The following is a 24407-nucleotide window of genomic DNA, read 5'->3' on the forward strand; positions in this document are numbered from 1 at the left end:
CAAAAAAAGGCGGGAAAACGTGAGGGGAGGAAAAAAGGCAGGAAAACATGAGAGGACATAAAAGGTGGGAAAACGTGAGAGGAGAAAAAAAGGCGGGAAAACGTGACGGGAGAAAAAAAAGGCGGGAAAACGTGAGGGGTGGAAAAAAAGGCGGGAAAACGTGAGAGGACATAAAAGGTGGGAAAACGTGAGGGAAGAAAAAAGGCAGGAAAATGTGGGGAGAAAAAAAAGGCGGGAAAACGTGAGGGGTGAAAAAAGGCGGGAAAACGTGAGGGGAGAAAAAAGGCGGGAAAACGTGAGGGGAGACGCTTTGGGGTCACTGACGGAGCAGAGCGAGAATCTATGGGGCAGGCCCTGCCCCGGCACTCATTAACGCACCAATTAACACCTCATTAACGCACTCTTTAATAATTCATTTATTGCTTTCCGACCGGCGGGACCCTCGATGTAACAGGTGAGGGATCTGTGGGGCAGGGGAGGGATCTGTGGGGCAGGTGAGGCCTCTGTGGGGCAGGTAATGGATCTATGGGGCAGGTAATGGATCCATGGGGCAGGTGAGGTCTCCGTGGGGCAGGTGAGGGTCCCGCGGCGGGCCAGGTGTGTCTCTGCTCCCCAGGTGTGCCTCAGTAGTTGCTGCGCTCCTGCCGGAAGCCGCCGCGCCGCAGGTAGCCGTCGCCCTTGCGGTATCCGCCATCTTTCTGGTCTGGAGGGAGGGATGGGACAGGTGAGAGCAGGGTGGGGCTCAGGTGGGCCCAGGTGTCTCCAGGTGTGCCCTGGACACCTCCATGTTCCCCCAGGTGTGTCCCTGAGTAACCCAGGTGTGTTCCGGTGTGTCCCACCCCGCTCAGGTGCATCCAGGTGTATCCAGGTGTGCCCAGGTGTATCCAGGTGTACCCAGGTGTGTTCCTGAGTAACTCAGGTATATCCAGGTGTATCCAGGTGTACCCAGGTGTGTCCCTGAGTACCTCAAGTGTATCCAGGTGTACCCAGGTGTGCCCAGGTGTGTCCCTGAGTACCTCAGGTGTATCCAGGTGTGCCCAGGTGTGTCCCTGAGTACCTCAGGTGTATCCAGGTGTGCCCAGGTGTGTCCCTGAGTAACTCAGGTGTATCCAGGTGTATCCAGGTGTGCACAGGTTTGTCCCTGAGTAACCCAGGTGTATCCAGGTGTGCCCAGGTGTATCCCAGGTGTGTCCCTGAGTAACCCAGGTGTGCCCAGGTGTGTCCCACCCCCCTCAGGTGTGTCTGTGAGTACCTCAGGTGTATCCAGGTGTGCCCGGGTGTATCCCAGACACCTCCACCACCCCCAGGTGTGTCCCTGAGAACCCCACGTATATCCAGGTGTGCCCCAGGTGTGCCCAAGTGTATCCAGGTGTATTCAGGTGTATCCCACCTCCCTCAGGTGTATCCCTGAGTACCTCAGGTGTATCCAGGTGTGCCCAGGTGTATCCAGGTGTGCCCAGGTGTGTCCCATCCCTCTCAGGTGTATCCCTGAGAACCCCACGTGTATCCCTGAGGACCTCAGGTGTATCCAGGTGTGCCCCAGGTGTGTCCTATCCCTCTCAGGTGTATCCAGGTGTGCCCCAGGTGTGTCCTATCCCTCTCAGGTGTATCCAGGTGTGCCCAGGTGCGCTCACCTCTGAAGTAGCCCCCGTAGGCGCCCTGCCGCTGGTCCAGCACCCGCTCGTTGTTCTCCACCAGGTTCCCCAACTTCTCGGCCAACTGCAGCGCCAGGTTCTGCGTGGCCGTCGGCTCCGTCCGGTGCATCATCACCGTGGCCGTGGGCTGGTCCAGCGAGGCCTGCAGGTGGGCACAGGTGAGCTCACCTGGGCTCCAGGTAACCCCAAAAAACCCGCCTAAAATGGCCCCAAAATGGCACCAAATGGGCCCAAAATGGCGCCAAACCTGCCCCAAATGGACCCAAATTACCCCAAAATGGCCCCAAACGGGGTCTCCCCATCATCACAGGTGTGCACAGGTGAGCTCACCTGGTCTGCAGGTAACCCCAAAAACCACACATGGATCCTGCCCAAAATGGCGCCAAACAGGCCCAAAATGGCGCCAAACCTGCCCAAAATGGCCCCAAGTGACCCCAAGATGGCCCCAAACGGGGTCTCCCTATCATCAGAAGTGGGCACAGGTGAGCTCACCTGGGCTCCAGGTAACCCCAAAAAACCCGCCTAAAATGGCCCCAAAATGGCGCCAAACGGGCCCAAAATGGCGCCAAACCTGCCCAAAATGGCCCCAAATCACCCCAAAATGGCCCCAAACGGGGTCTCCCCATCATCACAGGTGTGCACAGGTGAGCTCACCTGGTCTGCAGGTAACCCCAAAAAAACTGCCTGAAACCGGCCCAAAATGGCCCCAAATCTCCCCCCAGGTGAGGTCACACCTGTCCCAGTTGAGGTCACGCCTGTCCCCACGTGCCACCACACCTGGCCACACAGGTAACCCCAAAACTGCCCCAAAATGACCTTAAATTGACCCAAAATGGCCCCAAATCACCCAAACTGATCCCAAATCTCCCCCCAGGTGAGGTCACACCTGTCCCAGGTGAGGTCACACCTGTCCCCAGGTGAGGTCACACCTGTCCCCAGGTGAGGTCACACCTGTTCCAGGTGAGGCCACGCCCCCTGTCCCAGGTGAGGTCACACCTGTCCCAGGTGAGGTCACACCTGGCCACACAGGTGAGGTCACACCTGTCCCAGGTGAGGTCACACTTGTTCCAGGTGAGGCCACGCCCCCTGTCCCAGGTGAGGTCACACCTGTCCCAGGTGAGGTCACACCTGTCCCCAGGTGAGGTCACACCTGTTCCAGGTGAGGTCACACCTGTTCCAGGTGAGGCCACGCCCCCTGTCCCAGGCGAGGTCACACCTGTCCCCAGCTGAGGTCACACCTGCCCCCAGGTGAGATCACACCTGCCCCCAGGTGAGGTCACACCTGTCCCCAGCTGAGGTCACACCTGTCCCAGGTGAGGTCACACCTGTCCCAGGTGAGGTCACACCTGTCCCCAGCTGAGGTCACACCTGCCCCCAGGTGAGGTCACACCTGTCCCCAGCTGAGGTCACACCTGCCCCCAGGTGAGATCACACCTGCCCCCAGGTGAGGTCACACCTGTCCCCAGCTGAGGTCACACCTGCCCCCAGGTGAGATCACACCTGTCCCAGGTGAGGTCACACCTGTCCCCAGGTGCCACGCCCCCCGTCCCAGGTGTCCCCGCGCTCACCATCAGCTCCTCGTTGATGATCATCTTGCTGATGATGCCGTGCACCGTGGGCAGGTCCAGCTCAAACATGGCCGCCAGCGTCTCCATGCTGGGGAACCCAAATTTCACCTTTTTTAACCCAAAATCTGCTTTTTTTAATTAAAAGTAATTTTTACCTTAAAATTCCTAAGTTTCTAAGTAAAAAATTCACAATTCTTACATTAAAATTCGCCATTTTTTGTCTCAAAATTCAGAAATTTTTACCTCAAAATTCAGAAATTTTTAAGTAAAAAATTCACGATTTTTACATCAAAATTCACCATTTTTTAAACTAAAATTTGCCATTTTTTATCTCAAAATTTGTAATTTTTTAGGTAAAAAATTCACAATTTTTACGTCAAAATTCACGGTTTTTTATACCAAAATATGCCATTTTTTACCTCAAAATTCAGAAATTTTTACCTCAAAAATTCCCAATTTTTACCTAAAAATTCTCAATTTTTTACCTCAGATTTCATGTATTTTTACCTAAAAATTACTAATTTTTATCTCAAAATTTCTGCTTTTTTACCTCAGAAATTCACAATTTTTTAGTTCAATATTCACAATCTTTTATTTCTAAAAGTCCCAATTTTTACCTCAAAATTCCTGATTTTTCCCTCAAAAATTCAGAATTTTTACCTCAAAATTCCCAATTTTTTACCTCAAAAATTCCCAATTTTTACCTCAAAAATTCCCAATTTCTTAGTTCAAAAATTCCCAATTTTTACCTCGAAAATTCACTATTTTAACCTCAAAACTCCTGATTTTTTTACCTCAAAAATTCCCAATTTTTTTACCTCAAAAACTCCCAATTTTTACCTCAATTTTTTTCCCTCAAAATTCCTGATTTTTTCCTCAAAAACTCACAATTTTTTACTTCAAATTTCACACATTTTAAACTCAGAATTCTCATTTTTTTTCCTTCAAATTTCACCTATTTTTCCCTTAAAAATCCCCAATTTTTACCTCAAAACTCCCGATTTTTTACCTCAAAAATTCCCATTTTTTACCCCAAAACTCGCCTTTTTTTTTCACCTCCCAATTCAGGGGTTTTTGCCCCAAATCCGCGTTTTTTGCCCACCTGATGGAGTCGTAGACGCTGCTGTAGGTGAACAGGTACGTGCGGAGCGACTCCTCCTGGATCTTCCTGCGGAGGGACACGGGGGTCACCCCTGGCACGCCAAAAACCCCAAAATCACCCAAAATTGCCCCAAAATAACCCAAATATGGCTGAAAATGACCCAAAAATGGCTGAAAATGACCCAAAAATGGCTGAAAATGGGCCCAGAAACCCCCAAATTCCCTTACCTGGGCACCCCGAAAAACCCAAAATCACCCAAAATAACCCCAAAATCACCAAAAATTACCACAAAATAACCCAAAATCACCCAAAAATAACCCAAAATAACCCAAAAAATTGCTGAAAATGACCCAAAAATGGCCAAAATGGCTGAAAATTGCCCCAAAATGGCTGAAAATGGCCCCAAAATGACACAAATTCCGTTACCTGGGCACCCACAAAAAAACTCAAAATGGGCCCAAAATAACCCAAAAAATGGCTGAAAATGGCACAAAACGATCCAAATTCTCTTACCTGGGCGCCCCCAAAAGCCCAAAAATAACCCAAAATATCCCAAAATGGCCCCAAAATAACCCAAAATGGCTGAAAAGGGGCCCAATTTGGCCCCTAAGTGACCCCAAATGGTCCCAAAATGGCTGAAAATGGCCCCAAAATGACCCAAATTCCCTTCTCTGGGCACCCCAAAATCCCCAAAATGGCCCCAAAATAGCCCAAAAAATTGCTGAAAATGGGCCCAAAAATGGCAGAAAATGGCCCCAAAATGGCTGAAAAATGGCCCCAAAATTGCTGAAAATGGCCCCAAAATGGTGGAAAATGGGCCCAAAATGGCTGAAAATGGCCGCAAAATAACCCAAAATGGGCCCAAAAATGGCGGAAAATGGTCCCAAAATGGCCTAAAATGGGCCCAAAACGGCTGAAAATGATGCCAAAATAACCCAAAAATGGCCCCAAAATAGCCCCAAAATAGCCCCAAAATGGCCCCAAAATGGCCAAAAATGGGCCCAAAATGGCCAAAAATTGGCCCAAAATGGCAGAAAATGGCTGAAAATGGAGGAAAATAGGCCCAAAATGGCCCCAAAATGGCCGAAAATGGCCCCAAAATGGCCGAAAATGGCCCAAAAATGCCCCAGATTGTTTCACCTGCCCAGGTGAGACTTACCTGAGACTCACCTGGACACCCCAAATCCTCATTTTTTACCCTAAATACCCCCAAAAATCCACATAAAAACCCCAAAAAGTCACCCTAAAATGACCAAAAGAAGACCAAAAATCACCCAAAAATGGCCCAAATTTTCCCAAAATCCCTAAATTTTTTACCTGCCCAGGTGAGACTCACCTGAGACTCACCTGAGCACCTCAAATCCTCATTTTTAACCCTAAATAACCCCCAAAAATCCACATAAAAACCTCAAAAAATCACCTAAAAACCCCCAAAAATCACCCAAAAATCTCCAAAAAATCCCCAAAAATCGCCCAAATTTTCCCAAAATCCCCGTTTTTCGTTACCTGTGCCCAGGCGGGGCTCACCTGACGAGCATGGCGCGCACCTGGTCGGCCTCGGGGAACAGGTCCCACACTTTGCCGTTCATCTTCTCGTTGACCACGAAGCGGTGGCAGCGGCGCCAGTCGCCCGTCTTCATGGCCTTGGAGGCGGCCACCACGTGCTCCCGCATCGACTCGGGGGGGACCTGGTGCGGGGGACGAGGTTTTGGGGTGAAAAACGCCAATTTTGGTAAAAAAAAAAAGTCAATTTTGGTAAAAAAAAATGGAATTTTTTGGGATTAAAATGGGATTTTAGAGGTCACAAAATGGCGGATCTCCAGGACTTGAGAGGGCCTGGGACAGGTGGGACACAGGTGACACAGCTGGGGACAGGTGAGAAGGTTTTGGGGTGAAAAATGCCGATTTTGGTAAAAAAAAAAGGACTTTTGGGGAAAAAAATGGAGTTTTTGGGAAAAAAATGGAATTTTTTGGGATTAAAAATGGGAGTTTTGGAGGTCACAAAATGGCGGCCACCACCAGCAGGTCCATGGTGGACTCGGGGGGACCTGGGATGGGGGACGAGGTTTTGGGGTGAAAAATGGCGATTTTGGTAAAAAAATGGAGTTTTTGGGCAAAAAAATTGAGTTTTTGGGCAAGAAAATGGAGTTTTTGAGACTAAAATGGGGTTTTGGAGGTCACAAAATGGCCGCCACCACGTGCTCCCGCATCGACTCGGGGGGACCTGGCACCAGGTTTTGGGGTTGAAAAACGGCGATTTTGGTAAAAAAATTGAGGTTTTGGGCAAAAAAATGGAGTTTTTGGGCAAGAAAATGGAGGTTTTGGGAGTAAAATGGGGTTTTGGAAGTCACAAAATGGCCGCCACCAGGAGGTCCAGGGTGGACTTGGGGGGACCTGGGACAGGTGAGAAGGTTTTGGGGTGAAAAATGGTGTTTTTGGTAAAAAAAGGTCAGTTTTGGTAAAAAAATGTTAATTTTTGGTAAAAAAATGTCAATTTTGGGGATTTTGGAGGTCACAAGATGGCCGCCACCACGTGCTCCCACATTGACTCGGGGGGACCTGGCGCGGGGGACGAGGTTTTGGGGTGAAAAACGCCGGTTTTGGTAAAAAAATGGAGTTTTCAGGCAAAAAAAATGGAGTTTTTGGGCAAGAAAATGGAGTTTTTTGGGATTAAAAGGGGATTTTTAGAGGTCACAAAATGGCGGCCACCACCAGCAGGTCCATGGTGGACTCGGGGGGACCTGGGATGGGGGACGAGGTTTTGGGGTGAAAAACGGCGGTTTTGGTAAAAAAATGGAGATTTTGGGTAAAGAAGGGGAGTTTTTGGGCAAGAAAATGTCAATTTTTGGCACTAAAAATGGGGTTTTGGAAGTCACAAAATGGCAGCCACCACGTGCTCCCACAGGACTCGGGGGGACCTGGGACCAGGTTTTGGGGTGAAAAACGGCGATTTTGGTAAAAAAATGGAGTTTTTGGGCAAGAAAATGTCAATTTTGGAGGTCACAAAATGGCAGCATCTCCAGGACTTGAGAGGACCTGGGACAGGTGGGACACAGGTGACAACCCCGAGCACAGGTGAGAAGATTTTGGGGTGAAAAACGGCGATTTTGGTAAAAAAAAATGGAGTTTTTGGTAAAAAAAATGGAATTTCTAAAATTAAAATAGGGATTTTTGGAGGTCAGAAAATGGCAGCCACCAGCAGGTCCAGGGTGGACTTGGAGGGACCTGGGACAGGTAGGACATGGGTGAGAAGGTTTTGGGGTGAAAAAAGGCGATTTTGGTTTAAAAAATGGAGGTTTTGGGCAAAAATATGGAGTTTTTGGGGCTGGAAATGGCATTTTGGAGGTCACAAAATGACCTGGGACAGGTGGGACACAGGGGACACAGCTGGGGACAGGTGAGAAGGTTTTGGGGTGAAAAATGCCTATTTTGGTAAAAAGATTTCAATTTTGGTCCAAAAATTCCTATTTTTGGGACTAAGGAAGCGAATTTTGGGTGAGGAGACCCAAAAATCCCAAATTTTGGAGTGGAGGCACCAAATCAAGAGTGGATTAAGGTAATTGTGGACCTCAAGAAGAAAATTTTGGGTCAAAATTCCTGGATTTTGGTCAAAAAGGGCTCATTTTGGGCAAAAAAATAGATTTTGGACTGAGGAACATCAGAAAGATCTAAAACCGCCATTTTAAGAGATAGAAACACCAAATAAAAACTGAATTAAGGTAATTATGGACCTCAAGAACCCAATTCTGGGTCAAAATCCCCCGATTTTGGTCAACAGAACCAACTTTGGTGTGAGGAACATCAAGAAGCTCTAGAAACTCCATTTTAAGAGATAGAAACACCAAACCAAGACTGAATTAAGGTAATCACGGATCTCAAGAACCCGATTTGGGTCAAAATCCCCAGATTTTCCTCAAAAGCACCAATTTTGGTCTGAGGAACATCAAAAACATCTAAAACCCGCCATTTTAAGAGATAGAAACACCAAACCAAGACTAAATTTTGATAATTATGGACCCCAGAACTCCATTTTTGACCTCAAAACCCCCAAATCTCAACCTAAACCACCCAAATTTTGACATAAAATCCCCAAATTTTGGGTCAAAATCTCAACATTTTGGTCAAAACCACCAACTATGGTCTGAGGAACCCCAAGAAGATCTAAAACCGCCATTTTAAGAGATAAAAAAACCAAACCAAGACTGAATCAAGGTAATTATGGACCTCAAGAACACAATTTTGGGTCAAAATCTCAACATTTTGGTTAAAACAACTAATTTTGGTCTGAGGAACATCAAAAACATCTAAAACCGCCATTTTAAGAGATAGAAACACCAAACCAAGATGGAATTAAGGTAATTATGGACCTCAGAACTCCATTTTTGACCTCAAAATCCCCAAATCTCAACCTAAAACACCAAAATGTTGACATAAAATCCCCAAATTTTGACGTAAAATCCTCAAATTTTGACGCAAAACTCCCAAATTTTGACCTAATACCCCAAATTTTGGTTCAACCCCCCGAATCTCGCCGTACCCAGCAGGGCTGCCTCTCCCCGACGCGCAGCTGGTGGTGGAACTGCTTGCTGATCATCCTGCGGCGGGCGTCGAACTCGTGCGCCGCCATGTAGGGGATCTCCAGCAGCATGGCCGCCACCAGCCGCCCCCGATTCGGGGCAAAAAGCGGCGAGTTTGGGGCCAAAGAGGGCGATTTTGGGACAAATTTGCCGATTTTGGGGCCAAACAGGACGGTTTTGGGTCAATGAGGTGATCTGGACATCAAGGAGAGAGAGAAGCTCCAAATTTTAGAGTGGTAGCGCCAAACTAAGAGTGCATTAAGGTAATTGTGGATGTCAAGAACTCAATTTTGGGTCAAAATCTCAAAATTTTGGTCAAAAAGGGCTTGTTTTGGGTAAAACCCACCGATTTTGGTGTGAGGAACATCAAGAACATCTAAAACCGCCATTTTAAGAGATAGAAACACCAAATAAAAACTGAATTAAGGTAATTATGGACCTCAAGAACACAATTTTAGGTCAAAATCCCCAGATTTTGGACAAAAACCCAGATTTTTGCCTGAGGAACATCAGAAAGATCTAAAACCACCATTTAAAGGCATAGAAACACCAAATAAAAACTGAATTAAGGTACTTATGGACCTCAAGAACACAATTTTAGGTCAAAACTTCCAAAATTTGGTCAAAAGAACCGATTTTGGTCTGAGGAACATCAAGAAGATCTAGAACCTCCATTTTAAAAGATAGAAACACCAAACCAAGAGTGAACTAAAGTAATTATGGACCTCAAGAACCCGATTTTGGGTCAAAACCTCAAAATTTTCGTCAACAGAACTGATTTTGGTCTGAGGAACATCAAAAACATCTAAAACTGCCATTTTAAGAGATAGAAACACCAAACCAAGACTGAATTAAGGTAATTATGGACCTCAGAACTCCATTTTTTACCTCAAAACCCCCAAATCTCAACCTAAACCACCCAAATTTTCACGTAAAATCTTCAAATTTTGACCTAAAATGCCCAAATTTTGACGTAAAATCCTCAAATTTTGACCTAAACCCCCCAAATTTTGACCTAAACCCCCAAATTTGGACCTAAAACTCCCAAATTTTGGGTCAAAATCCCCAAATCTCAACCCCAAACTCCCAAATCTTAACCCAAAACCCCCAAATCTCAACCTAAACCACCCAAATTTTGACCTAAAACCCCCAAATTCTGACCTAAAACCCCTAATTTTGATGTAAAATCTTCAAATTTTGACCTAAAACCCCCAAATTTTGACCTAAAACTCCCAAATTTTGGGTCAAAACCCCCAAATCTCAACCCCAAACTCCCAAATCTTAACCCAAAACCCCCAAATCTCAACCTAAACCACCCAAATCTCAATGTAAAACCCACAAATTTTGACCTAAAACCCCCAAATTTTGACGTAAAACCCCCAAATTTTGACGTAAAACCCCCAAATTTTGACCTAAAACCCCCAAATTTTGATCTAAAATCCTCAAATTTTGACCTAAAACACCCAAATTTTGACCTAAAACTCCCAAATTTTGACCGATTCAGGGCAAAAAGCGGCGAGTTTGGGGCCAAAGAGGGCGATTTTGGGACAAATTTGCCGATTTTGGGGCCAAACAGGATGGTTTTGGGTCAATGAGGTGATTTGGATGTCAAGGAGAGAGAGAAGCTCCAAATTTTGGAGTGGAAGCACCAAACTAAGAGTGGATTAAGGTAATTGTGGACCTCAAGAACCCGATTTTGGGTCAAAATCTCAAAATTTTGGTCAAAAAGGGTTTGTTTTGGGTAAAACCACCGATTTTGGTGTGAGGAACATCAAGAACATCTAAGACCGCCATTTTAAGAGATAGAAACACCAAATAAAAACTGAATTAAGGTAATTATGGACCTCAAGAACACAATTTTAGGTCAAAATCCCCAAATTTTGGACAAAAACCCAGATTTTTGCCTGAGGAACATCAGAAAGATCTAAAACCACCATTTTAAGGCATAGAAACACCAAATAAAAACTAAATCAAGGTAATTATGGACCTCAAGAACACAATTTTAGGTCAAAACTTCCAAAATTTGGTCAAAAGAACCGATTTTGGTCTGAGGAACATCAAGAAGATCTAGAACCTCCATTTTAAAAGATAGAAACACCAAACCAAGAGTGAACTAAAGTAATTATGGACCTCAAGAACCCGATTTTGGGTCAAAACCTCAAAATTTTCGTCAACAGAACTGATTTTGGTCTGAGGAACATCAAAAACATCTAAAACTGCCATTTTAAGAGATAGAAACACCAAACCAAGATGGAATTAAGGTAATAATGGACCTCAGAACTCCATTTTTGACCTCAAAACCCCCAAATCTCAACCTAAAACCCCCAAATCTCAACCTAAAACCCCCAAATTTTGACCTAAAAGCCCCAAATTTTGACCTAAAACTCCCAAATTTTGACACAAAAAAATCACGGAACCCCGAATCTCCCCCTACCGAGGAGCGGCTGCCTCTCCCCGACGCGCAGCTGGTGGTGGAACTGCTTGCTGATCATCCTGCGGCGGGCGTCGAACTCGTGCGCCGCCATGTAGGGGATCTCCAGCAGCATGGCGGCCACCAGGTAGACGCACTCGAGCAGCTCCAGGTTGACGTGCATGTGGAAGGGCACCTGGCGGCGCTTCTCCACCTTCTCCTGCTCGGCGTTGCGCTCCTGCAGGCTGCGCAGGAGCAGCCCCTGGCCCAGCAGCTCCTTGGCGCGGCCGGAGCTCTGGATGTCCAGCAGGGCGTTGTGCGCGTCCTTGATCAGGCCCTGGCGGAAGGCGCAGATGCCCAGCTGCACCATGGTGCGGTTGTAGAGGATCTGCGGGGAGGGGGGGACAGGTGAGGGACAGGTGAGACAGGTGAGATGAAAAAAAAGCCAAAAAACCCCAAGATTTTATCCCAAAATTTGAATAAATTTGCGTTATTTCACTCACATTCCCAGGTGTATTTAACCCCCTCAGGTGTATCAGACTCACATTTCCAGGTGTGTGATCTACCTTCCCAGGTGTGTGTTTAACCCCTCAGGTGTATCTTTACCTGCCCAGGTGTGTGTTTAACCCCTCAGGTGTGTGATTTACCTGCCCAGGTGTGTGATTTACCTGCACAGGTGTGTGTTTAACCCCTCACCTGCACAGGTGGGTCGGCGTGCTGGATGTTGTCCTGCAGGTGTGTGTTTAACCCTTTCAGGTACATGTTTAACCCCTCAGGTGTATCTTTACCTGCCCAGGTGTGTGATTTACCTGCCCAGGTGTGTGATTTACCTGCCCAGGTGTGTGATTACCTGCACAGGTGTATCTTTACCTGCCCAGGTGTGTCTCACCTGCCCAGGTGTGTGTTTAACCCCCTCAGGTGTGTGTTTAACCCCTCAGGTGTGTGATTTACCTGCACAGGTGGGTCTGTAACCCCTCAGGTGTGTGTTTAACCCCCCAGGTGTGTGTTTAACCCCTCAGGTGTGTCTCACCTGCCCAGGTGTGTGATTTACCTGCCCAGGTGTGTGATTTACCTGCCCAGGTGTGTGATTTACCTGCACAGGTGTATGTTTACCTGCACAGGTGGGTGGGCGTGCTGGATGTTGTCCTGCAGGTGTGTGTCTCACCTGCCCAGGTGTGTCTCACCTGCCCAGATGCGTGTTTAACCCCTCAGGTGTGTCATTCACCTGCCCAGGTGTGTGTTTAACCCCTTCAGGTACATGTTTAACTCCTTCAGGTGTGTGTTTACCTGCCCAGGTGTGTGATTCACCTGCCCAGGTGTGTGTTTAACCCCTCACCTGCACAGGTGGGTTGGCGCGCTGGATGTTGTCCTGCAGGTGTGTGTTTAACCCTTTCAGGTACATGTTTAACCCCTCAGGTGTATCAGGTCACATTCCCAGGTGTGTTTAACCCCTTCAGGTGTGTGTCTCACCTGCCCAGGTGTGTGTTTAACCCCTCAGGTGTGTGTCTCACCTGCCCAGGTGTGTGTTTAACCCCTCAGGTGTATCTTTACCTGCCCAGATGTGTGATTTACCTGCCCAGGTGTGTCTCACCTGCCCAGGTGTGTGTTTAACCCCTCAGGTGTGTGTTTAACCCCTTCAGCTGTGTGTCTCACCTGCACAGGTGGGTCGGCGTGCTGGATGTTGTCCTGCAGGTGTGTGTTTAACCCTTTCAGGTACATGTTTAACCCCTCAGCTGTATGATTTACCTGCCCAGGTGTGTGTCTCACCTGCCCAGGTGTGTGTTTAACCCCTCAGGTGTGTGTCTCACCTGCCCAGGTGTGTGTTTAACCCCTTCAGGTGTGTGATTCACCTGCCCAGGTGTGTGATTCACCTGCCCAGGTGTATCTTTACCTGCACAGGTGGGTCGGCGTGCTGGATGTTGTCCTGCAGGTGTGTGTTTAACCCCCCAGGTGTGTGTTTAACACCTTCAGGTGTGTGATTTACCTGCCCAGGTGTGTGATTCACCTGCCCAGGTGTGTGATTCACCTGCCCAGGTGTGTGATTCACCTGCCCAGGTGTGTGATTTACCTGCCCAGGTGTGTCTCACCTGCCCAGGTGTGTGATTCACCTGCCCAGGTGTATCCTCACCTGCACAGGTGGGTCGGCGTGCTGGATGTTGTCCTGCAGGTGCGACATGAGCATGAGGTCGCGGGCGCGGTACCAGCGGCTGTGCAGGGCGTGGTGGTAGATGTGGCACAGGATGGCGCAGGTGCGGATCCGGTCCGTGCGGTCCTTGGCGTACACGAACCTGGGCGGGGACACGCGTCAGCGCACCTGGCCAGGGGAGGGACCCAAAATCCCCACAATTTGACCCAAAATCCCCAGGTTTGAACCACACAATCCCAAGATCTCAACCCCAAAATCCTGAGATTTCAACCCCAAAATCCTGAGATTTCAGGCACAGGTGAGGCGCATCTGGGCAGGTGAGAGACACAAAATCCACAGATTTGAACCCCAAAATTCCCCAGAATTTGAGCCAAAAATCCCGAGAATTCAACCCCAAAAAATCCGAGATTCCAACCCTAAAATCCCAAGATTTCAACCCCAAAATGCCCAAATTTCAACCCCAAAATCCCAGAATTTTATCCCCAAAATCCTGAAATTTTAAACCCAAAATCTTGAGATTTCAACCCCAAAAACCCCAAAATTTTATCCCCAAATCCCGAAGTTCCAAACCCAAAATCCCAACATTTCAATTCCAAAATCCCCAAATTTCAACCCCAAAATCCCAATTTGAACCCCAAAATCCTAAAATTTAATCCCCAAAATCCTGAAATTTCAACCCAAAACCCCCCAAGATTTCAACCCCAAAATCCCAAGATTTCAACCCCAAAATCCTGAAATTTCAACCCAAAACCCCCCAAGATTTCAACCCCAAAATCCCCAGATTTCAACCCCAAAATCCCCAAATTTCAACCCCAAAATCCCCAGATTTCAACCCAAACCCCCCAGGTGTGTCCAGGTGTGTCCCCGCCCCCGGCCACGCCCCTCACCTGCACAGCCTCTCCATCAGCGCCTCCGAATCTTCCTCCTCCTCCTCTTCCTCCTTCACCTGTCCGTCACTCTTCACCTGTCCGTCACTCTTCACCTGTCCGTCACTCTTCACCTGTCCGTCATCCTTCACCTGTCCGTCATCCTTCACCTGTCCGTCATCTTTCACCTGTCCGTCATCTTTCACCTGTCCATCATTCTGTCCGTCCTTCTGTCCGTCCTTTTCTTGTCCATCTTCTTTCTCTTGGCCGTCGTCGCTCACCTGGGCGGGGCTCACCTGGGCGGGGCTCACCTGGGCGTGGCTCTCCTGGTTTGAGCTCACCTGGGCGGGGCTCACCTGGTTTGATCCCACCTGGTTTGAGCTCACCTGGGCAGAGATCACCTGGTTTGAGCTCACCTGGTTTGAGCTCACCTGAGAGCTCACCTGAGAGCTCACCTGAGAGCTCACCTGGTTTGAGCTCACCTGGTTTGAGCTCACCTGAGAGCTCACCTGAGAGCTCACCTGAGAGCTCACCTGAGAGCTCACCTGAGAGCTCACCTGGTTTGAGCTCACCTGAGAGCTCACCTGAGAGCTCACCTGAGAGCTCACCTGGTTTGAGCTCACCTGAGAGCTCACCTGAGAGCTCACCTGAGAGCTCACCTGAGAGCTCACCTGAGAGCTCACCTGGTTTGAGCTCACCTGAGAGCTCACCTAAGAGCTCACCTGAGAGCTCACCTGGTTTGATCCCACCTGGTTTGAGCTCACCTGAGAGCTCACCTGGTTTGAGCTCACCTGAGAGCTCACCTGAGAGCTCACCTGGTTTGAGCTCACCTGAGAGCTCACCTGAGAGCTCACCTGAGAGCTCACCTGAGAGCTCACCTGAGAGCTCACCTGGTTTGATCCCACCTGGTTTGAGCTCACCTGGTTTGAGCTCACCTGAGAGCTCACCTGAGAGCTCACCTGGTTTGAGCTCACCTGAGAGCTCACCTGAGAGCTCACCTGGTTTGAGCTCACCTGAGAGCTCACCTGGTTTGATCCCACCTGGTTTGACCCCCCCTGGTTTGAGCCCCCCTGGGCGTGGCCCACCTGGGCGTGGCTCACCTGGCCGGCCCCGCCCCTTTTTGCGGGCGGCGCCGTAGTCGAACTTGTAGTAGGTGTGCAGGACGCGGCGCAGGTAGACGCGGCACAGCTCCTCGGGGCTGCCCTTGCCCTGCAGGTAACGCTGCAGCCGCGCGATGATGGCGCAGACCCGGCCCTCGTCCTTCAGGTGCTCCACGTACTCTGCAAACACACCTGGGTTACTCACCTGGGCACACCTGGGCACACCTGTCTGACAGGTGAGGCCTTAAAACCCAAAAAATCCCATCCAGGTGAGCCCCAGGTGAGGATCTGGGTCCTTCAGCTGCTCCAGGTACTCTGCGAACGCACCTGGGTCACCTGGGGAGCTCACCTGGGCTCATTAAAACTCCATAAAAACCCCCAAAATCCCATCCAGGTGAGCCCCAGGTGAGGGTCTGGGTCCTTCAGGTGCTCCAGGTGTTCTGAGGTCACACCTGAGCTCACCTGGGCTCATTAAAACCCCATAAAAACCCCAAAAATCCCATCCAGGTGAGCCCCAGGTGCTCCACGTACTCTGCAAACACACCTGGGTTACCTGGGCACACCTGTCTGACAGGTGAAGCCTTAAAACCCAAAAAAAACCCCATCCAGGTGAGCCCCAGGTGAGGATCTGGGTCCTTCAGGTGCTCCAGGTACTCTGCGAACGCACCTGGGTTACCTGGGGAGCTCACCTGGGCACACCTGAGTTCACTAAAACATTTTAAATTCCCCCAAAAAGCCCATCCAGGTGAGCTCCAGGTGCTCCACGTACTCTGCAAACGCACCTGGGTCACCTGGGCACACCTGACAGGTGAGGCCTTAAAACCCAAAAAAAACCCAACCAGGTGAGCCCCAGGTGAGGATCTGGGTCCTTCAGGTGCTCCAGGTATTCTGCAAACACACCTGGGTTACCTGGGGAGCTCACCTGGGCTCATTAAAACTCCATAAAAACCCCCAAAATCCCATCCAGGTGAGCCCCAGGTGAGGGTCTGGGTCCTTCAGGTGCTCCAGGTATTCTGCAAACACACCTGGGTTACCTGGGGAGCTCACCTGGGCTCACCTGGGCTCATAAAAACTCCTTAAAACCTCTTAAAACCCCATAAAAAGACCAAAAAATCCCATCCAGGTGAGCCCCAGGTGAGCCCCAGGTGAGGATCTGGGTCCTTCAGCTGCTCCAGGTACTCTGCAAACGCACCTGGGTTACCTGGGGGGCACACCTGGGCTCACCTGTCTGACAGGTGAGGCCTTAAAACCCCAAAAAAATCCCATCCAGGTGAGCCCCCAGGTGAGTCTCAAATGATGGACATGGTCCAGAGACTCACCTGGGCACACCTGGGCTCATTAAAACCCCAGAAAAACCCCAAAAATCCCATCCAGGTGAGCTCCAGGTGCTCCACGTACTCTGCAAACGCACCTGGGTTACCTGGGCACACCTGTCTGACAGGTGAGGCCTTAAAACCCAAAAAAAACCCCATCCAGGTGAGCCCCAGGTGAGGATCTGGGTCCTTCAGGTGCTCCAGGTACTCTGCAAACACACCTGGGTTACTCACCTGGGCACACCTGGGCTCACCTGGGCTCATTAAAACCCCATAAAAACCCCAAAAATTCCATCCAGGTGAGCCCCAGGTGAAGATCAGGTGCTCCAGGTACTCTGGAAAAAGCTGGGTTACCTGGGGAGCTCACCTGGGCTCACCTGGGCTCATTAAAACCCCATAAAAACCCCAAAAATCCCATCCAGGTGAGCTCCAGGTGCTCCACGTACTCTGCAAACGCACCTGGGTTACCTGGGCTCACCTGTCTGACAGGTGAGGCCTTAAAACCCAAAAAAAACCCCATCCAGGTGAGCCCCAGGTGAGGATCTGGGTCCTTCAGGTGCTCCAGGTACTCTGCAAACGCACCTGGGTTACCTGGGGAGCTCACCTGGGCTCATTAAAACCCCATAAAAACCCCAAAAATCCCATCCAGGTGAGCCCCAGGTGCTCCACGTACTCTGCAAACACACCTGGGTTACCTGGGCACACCTGGGCACACCTGTCTGACAGGTGAGGCCTTAAATCCCAAAAAATCCCATGCAGGTGAGCCCCAGGTGAGGATCTGGGTCCTTCAGGTGCTCCAGGTACTCTGCAAACGCACCTGGGTTACCTGGGGAGCTCACCTGGGCACACCTGAGCTCACCTGGGCACACCTGTCTGACAGGTGAGGCCTTAAAACCCAAAAAACCCAAAAAAATCCCCAAAAAATGACGAAAATTGGCTAAAAAATTGTCAAAAATTCTTTTTTTTTTTGAGATTTTTTTGTTTTTTTCCTTGGTTTTTTTTTGAGTTTTTTCATTCATGGGGTCGAGCTCTGCCCCAACATTCTCCCAGCCCCACAGAAACCCCAAATTTGGGGCGAAAAAGAACAAAATTGGGCAAAAAATGCCAAAATAAGTCAAAAATCGCCAAAAACTGACATTTTCTGAAATTTTTGGGTTATTTTTAATAATTTTTGGGGTTTTTTTTGGGTTTTTGAACTTAGGAGATTGACCTCTGCCCCACATCTCCGCAACCCCACAGAAACAACAAATTTCGGGTGAAAAAGACCAAAATTAGCCAAAAAAAGGCAAAATTTGGGCAAAAAAAGACCAAAATTCACATTTTAAAGAATTTTTAGGATTTTTGGTGTTCTTATGAGGTTTTTTTTTGGCTTTTTGAATTTATGGGGTTGAGCTCTGCCCCACATCTCCCCTGCACCACAGAACCCCAAATTTGGGGCAAAACCCCCCAAAATTGGCTAAAAATGCCAAAATTTGGGCAAAAAAAAGACCAAAATTCACATTTTTAAAGAATTTTTTAGGATTTTTGGTGTTCTTATGAGGGTTTTTTTTGGCTTTTTGAATTTATGGGGTTGAGCTCTGTCCGACATCCTCCTAGACCCACAGAAACCCCAAATTTGGGGCAAAAACCCCCAAAATTGGCTAAAAAAATCACCAAAAATTGAAATTTTCTGAAATTTTTGGGGTTTTTTCCTGGTTTTTTGGGGTTTTTAAAATTTATGGGGTCGAGCTTTCACCCACACCCCCTGAGCTCCACAGAAACCACAAATTAGGGGCGAAAAACCCCAAAATTGGCTGAAAAATCACCAAAAATTCACATTTTTTGGTATTTTTTTCAAATTTTTGGTGTTTTTTGGGGGGATTTTTTTGGGGTTTCCCAAAATTTGTCTCCCCAACCCCAAAGGTGACCCACCCTGGGAGTGGGGGTCGGTGTTCTGCATGATCTTGGTGAACTCCTCGTCCATGCGCTCCACCAGGGTCAGGACGCAGCCCCGGACACGGAACGGCTGAAAACGACCCAAAATTAACCAAATTAACCAAAATTACCCTAAATTATCCTAAAAGAATCCAGAATTATCCAAAAATTATGGAAAAATCAGCCCAAAAGTGACCCCAAAGTGACCCCTCAGCTCCAGCAGGGTCAGGACGCAGCCCCGGACACGGAACGGCTGAAAATGACCCAAAATGACCCAAAATTACCCCAAAAAATCACCCAAATTAATCCCAAAAATGGCCTGAAAATGACCCCAAAAGACAAAAATTACCCAAAAACCCCAAAAATGACCCCAAAAGTGACCCCAAAGTGACCCCTCAGCTCCACCAGGGTCAGGACGCAGCCCTGGACACAAAATGGCTGAAAATGACCCAAAATCAACCAAAATTAACCCAAAATTATCCAAAATGATCCTAAAAGAATCCAAAATTAACCCAAAGTTATCCAAAATTGACCAAAAATGACCCCAAAAGTGACCCCAAAGTGACCCCTCAGCTCCAGTAGGGTCAGGACGCAGCCCCGGACACAAAACGGCTGAAAATGACCCAAAATTAACCAATATTATCCAAAATTACCCAAATTTTGGGTGATTCACCCCAAAAATTGGCCTGAAAATGACCCCAAAAGGCAAAAATTACCCAAAAACCCTATAAATGACCCTAAAAGTGATCCCTCAGCTCCAGCAGGGTCAGGACGCAGCCCCAGACACGGAACGGCTGAAAATGACCCAAAATCACCCAAAATTAACCAAAACAATCCAAAATTATCCCAAAATTCTCGCAAAAAGTGACCCTAAAACCCCAAAACTGACCCCAAAACCCCACAAGTGACGCCAAAACCCCAGAAATTACCTCAAAAGTGACCGCAAAACCCCAAAACTGACCCCAAAAACCACTCAAGTGACCCCAAAACCACCCTGAAAACCTCACAAATGACCCCAAAACCCCAAAACCAACCCCAAAAACCCCACAAGTGACCCCAAAAGTTCCCACCTGCTCGGGGTTGCTGAGGTTCTCTGACTCCTCCAGGACGTCCCCAAAACCCCCAAAACCCCAAAAACCCCACAAGTGACCCCATAAATCCCCACCTGCTCGGGGTTGCTGAGGTTCCCCCGACTCCTCCAGGACGTTCCCAAAACCCCAAAAACCCCACAAACGACCCCAAAAACCCCAAAAACCCCATAACTGACCCCAAACCCCACCTGCTCGGGGTTGCTGAGGTTCTCCGACTCCTCCAGGACATTCCCCAAAACCCCAAAACCCCAAAAACCCCATAAATGACCCCAAAACCCCAAAAACCCCACAAATGACCCCAAAACCCCAAAAACCCCATAACTGACCCCAAAAACCCCATAACTGACCCCATAAATCCCCACCTGCTCGGGGTTGCTGAGGTTCTCGGACTCCTCCAGGACGTTCTCGCCCACGAAGATCTCGGGGTGGGCAAAGAGCAGCTCCAGCAGCTCCTCGATGCAGCCCAGGCACTTCTGCCACAGCTCGGGCTGGGGAGAGACCCAAAAGTCCCAAATCTGACCCCAAAAACAAAGCCAGGTCCCAAAAACCCCAAAAAACCCGATTCGGAACCCAAAAACCCCAAAAATCCCAATACTGCCTCAAAAATGCCAGCCCCGACCCCAGAGCTCAGCCCAGGCACTTCTGCCACAGCTCGGGCTGGGGAAAATCCCAAAAGTCCCAAATCTGACCCCAAAAATGGGTCCCGACCCCAAAAACCCCAAAAAAACCAATTCTGATCCCAAAAACCCCAAAAATCCCAACGCAATCCAAAAATCCCAACCCTGAAACAAAAAACCCTAAAAATCCCAAATCTGACCCCAAAAATCCCAAATCTGACCCCAAAAATGGGTCTGGACCCCAAAAACTCCATCCTGATCCCAAAATCCCAAAAATCCCAACGCAAATCCAAAAATCCCAACCCTGAAACAAAAAACCCCAAAAATCCCAAATCTGACCCCAAAAATCCCAAATCTGACCCCAAAAACCCAAAAAACCCCAAATCTGACCCCAAAACCCCCAAATCTGACCCCAAAAATCCCAAATCTAACCCCAAAAACCCCAAAAACCCCAAATCTGACCCAAAAACTCCAAATCTGACCCCAAAAACCCCAAAAATGCCAGCCCTGACCCCAGAGCTCAGCCCAAGCACTTCTGCCACAGCTCGGGCTGAGAAAAATCCCAAAAAATCCCAAATCTGACCCCAAAATGCCAAATCTGACCCCAAAAATCCCAAATCTGACCCCAAAAATGAGCCCTGACCCCAAAAACCCCAAAAATCCCAAACCAGATCCCAAAAAACCCCAAAAATCCCAGCCCCGACCCCAGAGCTCAGCCCAGGCACTTCTGCCACAGCTCGGGCTGGGGAGAGACCCAAAAGTCACAAATCTGACCCCAAAAATGGGTCCCGACCCCAAAAACCCCAAAAAAACCAATTCTGATCCCAAAAACCCCAAAAATCCCAACGCAAATCCAAAAATCCCAACCCTGAAACAAAAAACCCTAAAAATCCCAAATCTGACCCCAAAAATCCCAAATCTGACCCCAAAAATCCCAAATCTGACCCCAAAAACCCCAAAAACCCCAAATCTGACCAAAAACCCCAAATCTGACCCAAAAACCCCAAAAATGCCAGCCCCGACCCCAGAGCTCAGCCCAGGCACTTCTGCCACAGCTCGGGCTGGGGAGAGACCCAAAAATCCCAAATCTGACCCCAAAAATCCCAAATCTGACCCCAAAAATGGGTCCTGACGCCAAAAATCCCAATTCTGATTTTAAAAAACCCAAAAATCCTGATTCTTATCCCAAAAATCCCAAATCTGACCCCAAAAATCCCAATCCTGCCTCAAAAACCCCAAAAATCCTAAATTTGACCCCCAAAACCCCAAATCTGACCCCAAAAATCCCAATTCTGACCCCAAAAATCCCAATTCTGACCCCAAAAACGGGTCCTGACGCCAAAAAAACCCCAAAAAACCTGGTTCTGATCCAAAAAAACCCCAAAAATCCCAATAATCCCAAACCTGACCTCGAAAATCCCAACCCAGACCCAAAAATCCCAACCCTGAAAGCAAAAACCCCAAAAACCCCAAATCTGACCCCAAAAACCCCAAATCTGACCCCAAAAACGAGGCTGTGTCCCAAAAACCCCAAAAATCCTGGTTCTGATCCCAAAAACCCCAAAAATGGCAATCGTGAAACAAAAACCCCCAAAAATCCCAATTCTGACCCTGAAAATCCCAAATCTGACCCCAAAATCCCAAATCTGACCCTCAAAACCCCAAAAATCCCAATCCTGCCTCAAAAACCCCAAAAATCCTAAACTTGACCCCCAAAATCCCAAATCTGACCCCAAAAACCCCAAATCTGACCCCAAAACCCCAAGTCTGACACCAAAAACCCCAAATCTGACCCCAAAAACCCCAAATCTGACCCCAAAAATCCCAAATCTGACCCCAAAAATCCCAAATCTGACCCCAAAAACCCCAAAAATCCTAAACTTGACCCCCAAAAACCCCAAATCTGACCCAAAAAATCCCAAATCTGACCCAAAAACCCCAAATCTGACCCAAAAACCCCAAATCTGACCCCAAAAACCCCAAATCTGACCCAAAAACCCCAAATCTGACCCAAAAATCCCAAATCTAACCCCAAAATCCCAAATCTGACCCAAAAACCCCAAATCTGACCCAAAAATCCCAAATCTAACCCCAAAATCCCAAATCTGACCCCAAAACCCCCAAATCTGACCTAAAAACCCCAAATCTGACCCAAAAACCCCAAATCTGACCCCAAAACCCCAAAAACCCCAAATCTGACCCAAAAATCCCAAATCTGACCCAAAAAATCCCAAATCTGACCCAAAACCCCAAATCTGACCCCAAAACCCCCAAATCTGACCCCAAAACCCCAAATCTGACCCCAAAACCCCAAATCAATCCCGTTTTTAATCCCATTTTTTGCCCATTTTTATCCAGTTTTCCCCCCCAATTTTTTTCCATTTCTCCCCCAATTTTCACCCAATTTTTTCCAAATTTTCACCAATTTCCCCCCCAATTTTTTCCCATTTTTTTCAATTTTTTCCCAAAATTTTCCCCATTTTTAACCCTTTCTTTACCTCACTTTAAGCTCAAAAATTCCAAATAAATCCCATTTTTAACCCCATTTTCCCCCCAAGTTTCAGCTATTTTTTCCAAATTTTTTCCAAATTTTCTACCCAATTTTTTCCCATTTTTCTCTATTTTTAACCCATTTTTTCTCCATTTTTAACCCTTTCTTTACCTTCACATAAACTCAAAAAAATCCAAAATAAATCCCATTTTTTTCCCCGTTTCTCCCCCAAATTTCACCCAATTTTTTCCAAATTTTCACCAAATTTCCCCCCAATTTTTTCCCAAAATTTCCCGAATTTTTCCTAAATTTTTTCCCAATTTTTCCCATTTTTAACCCTTTCTTTACCTCTCTTTAAGCTCAAAAATTCCAAATAAATCCCATTTTTAACCCCATTTTTGCCCCAAATTTTCACCAAAATTGTTTCCCAATTTTCCCAAATTTTCCCCAAAATTTCCCAATTTTTTCCCATTTTTAACCCTTTCTTTACCTCACATTAAGCTCAAAAATTCCAAATAAATCCCATTTTTAACCCCATTTTTCCGTTTCTCCCCCAAATTTCACCCAATTTTTTCCAAATTTTTTCCAAATTTCCCCCCAAATTTTTCCCATTTTTTACTCAAATTTTTCCCATTTTTAACCCTTTCCTTACCTTCACATAAACTCAAAAAAATCCAAAATAAATCCCATTTTTTCCCCATTTTTCCCCATTTCTCCCCCAAATTTCACCCAATTTTTTCCAAATTTTCCCCCAATTTTTCCCAAAATTTCCCGAATTTTTCCTAATTTTTCCCTTTTTTTCCCCATTTTTAACCCTTTCTTTACCTCACTTTAAGCTCAAAAAATCCAAAATAAATCCCATTTTTTCCCCCATTTTTCCCCCGTTTCTCCCCCAAATTTCACCCAAATTTTCCCAAATTTTCACCAAATTTCCCCCCAATTTCCCCCCAAATTTCCCACCCCTTTTTGCCCGTTTTCCGCCCTTTTTTGCCCCATTCCCACCTTCATGTAGGCGGCCAGGTTGGGGTTGTAGTCGTAGAGCGAGGCCACGATGTTGAACTTGATCTTCAGCTCCAGGGGCACCCCCAGGTTGTGCTCGTGGGCCACGGCCACCAGGTGCTGCAGCAGCTCGATCTGGGCAGCCCTGGAACGAAATTTGGGGTGAAAAATGGGGATTTTGGTAAAAAATTGTGAAAATTGTGAAAAAATGGGAAAAAAGGGTTAAAAATGGGGGAAAAAGGGTTAAAAAGGATCCCAGGTTGTGCTCGTGGCCAGCAGGTGCTGCAGCAGCTCCATCTGGGCAGCCCTGCACCACAATTTGGGGTGAAAAATGGGGATTTTGGTAAAAAATTGTGAAAATTGTGAAAAAAGGGGAAAAAAAGGGTTAAAAATGGGGAAAAAGGGTTAAAAAGGGGCCCAGGTTGTGCTCGTGGGCCACGGCCAGCAGGTGCTGCAGCAGCTCCATCTGGGCGGCCCTGCAACGGAATTTGGGGTGAAAAATGCAAAAATTGGTAAAAAATTGTAAAAAAATGGTAAAAAATGGTAAAAAAAGGGTTA

General features: G+C 47.6%; 1 protein-coding gene across 1 annotated transcript in view; it reads right to left on the reverse strand.

Moving 5' to 3' along the window:
* Positions 1-392: 392 nt before the first annotated feature.
* LOC135288447 (eukaryotic translation initiation factor 3 subunit C-like) overlaps positions 393-24407 on the reverse strand; it is a gene marked incomplete at its 5' end in the record, with an annotated part of 28166 nt that continues 4151 nt past the window's right edge. Inside the window, 14 exon segments of the mRNA XM_064401839.1 lie at positions 393-703; positions 1635-1797; positions 3224-3311; positions 4326-4391; positions 5853-6013; positions 11320-11700; positions 13441-13600; positions 14346-14750; positions 14834-14840; positions 15191-15244; positions 15425-15604; positions 18649-18742; positions 20105-20230; positions 23853-23994. Of these exon segments, the coding sequence (XP_064257909.1) occupies positions 624-703; positions 1635-1797; positions 3224-3311; positions 4326-4391; positions 5853-6013; positions 11320-11700; positions 13441-13600; positions 14346-14750; positions 14834-14840; positions 15191-15244; positions 15425-15604; positions 18649-18742; positions 20105-20230; positions 23853-23994 (2107 nt within the window).

This window comes from Passer domesticus, chromosome 33 (genome assembly GCF_036417665.1).
Source record: "Passer domesticus isolate bPasDom1 chromosome 33, bPasDom1.hap1, whole genome shotgun sequence".
In the NCBI taxonomy this organism is placed as follows: domain Eukaryota; kingdom Metazoa; phylum Chordata; class Aves; order Passeriformes; family Passeridae; genus Passer; species Passer domesticus.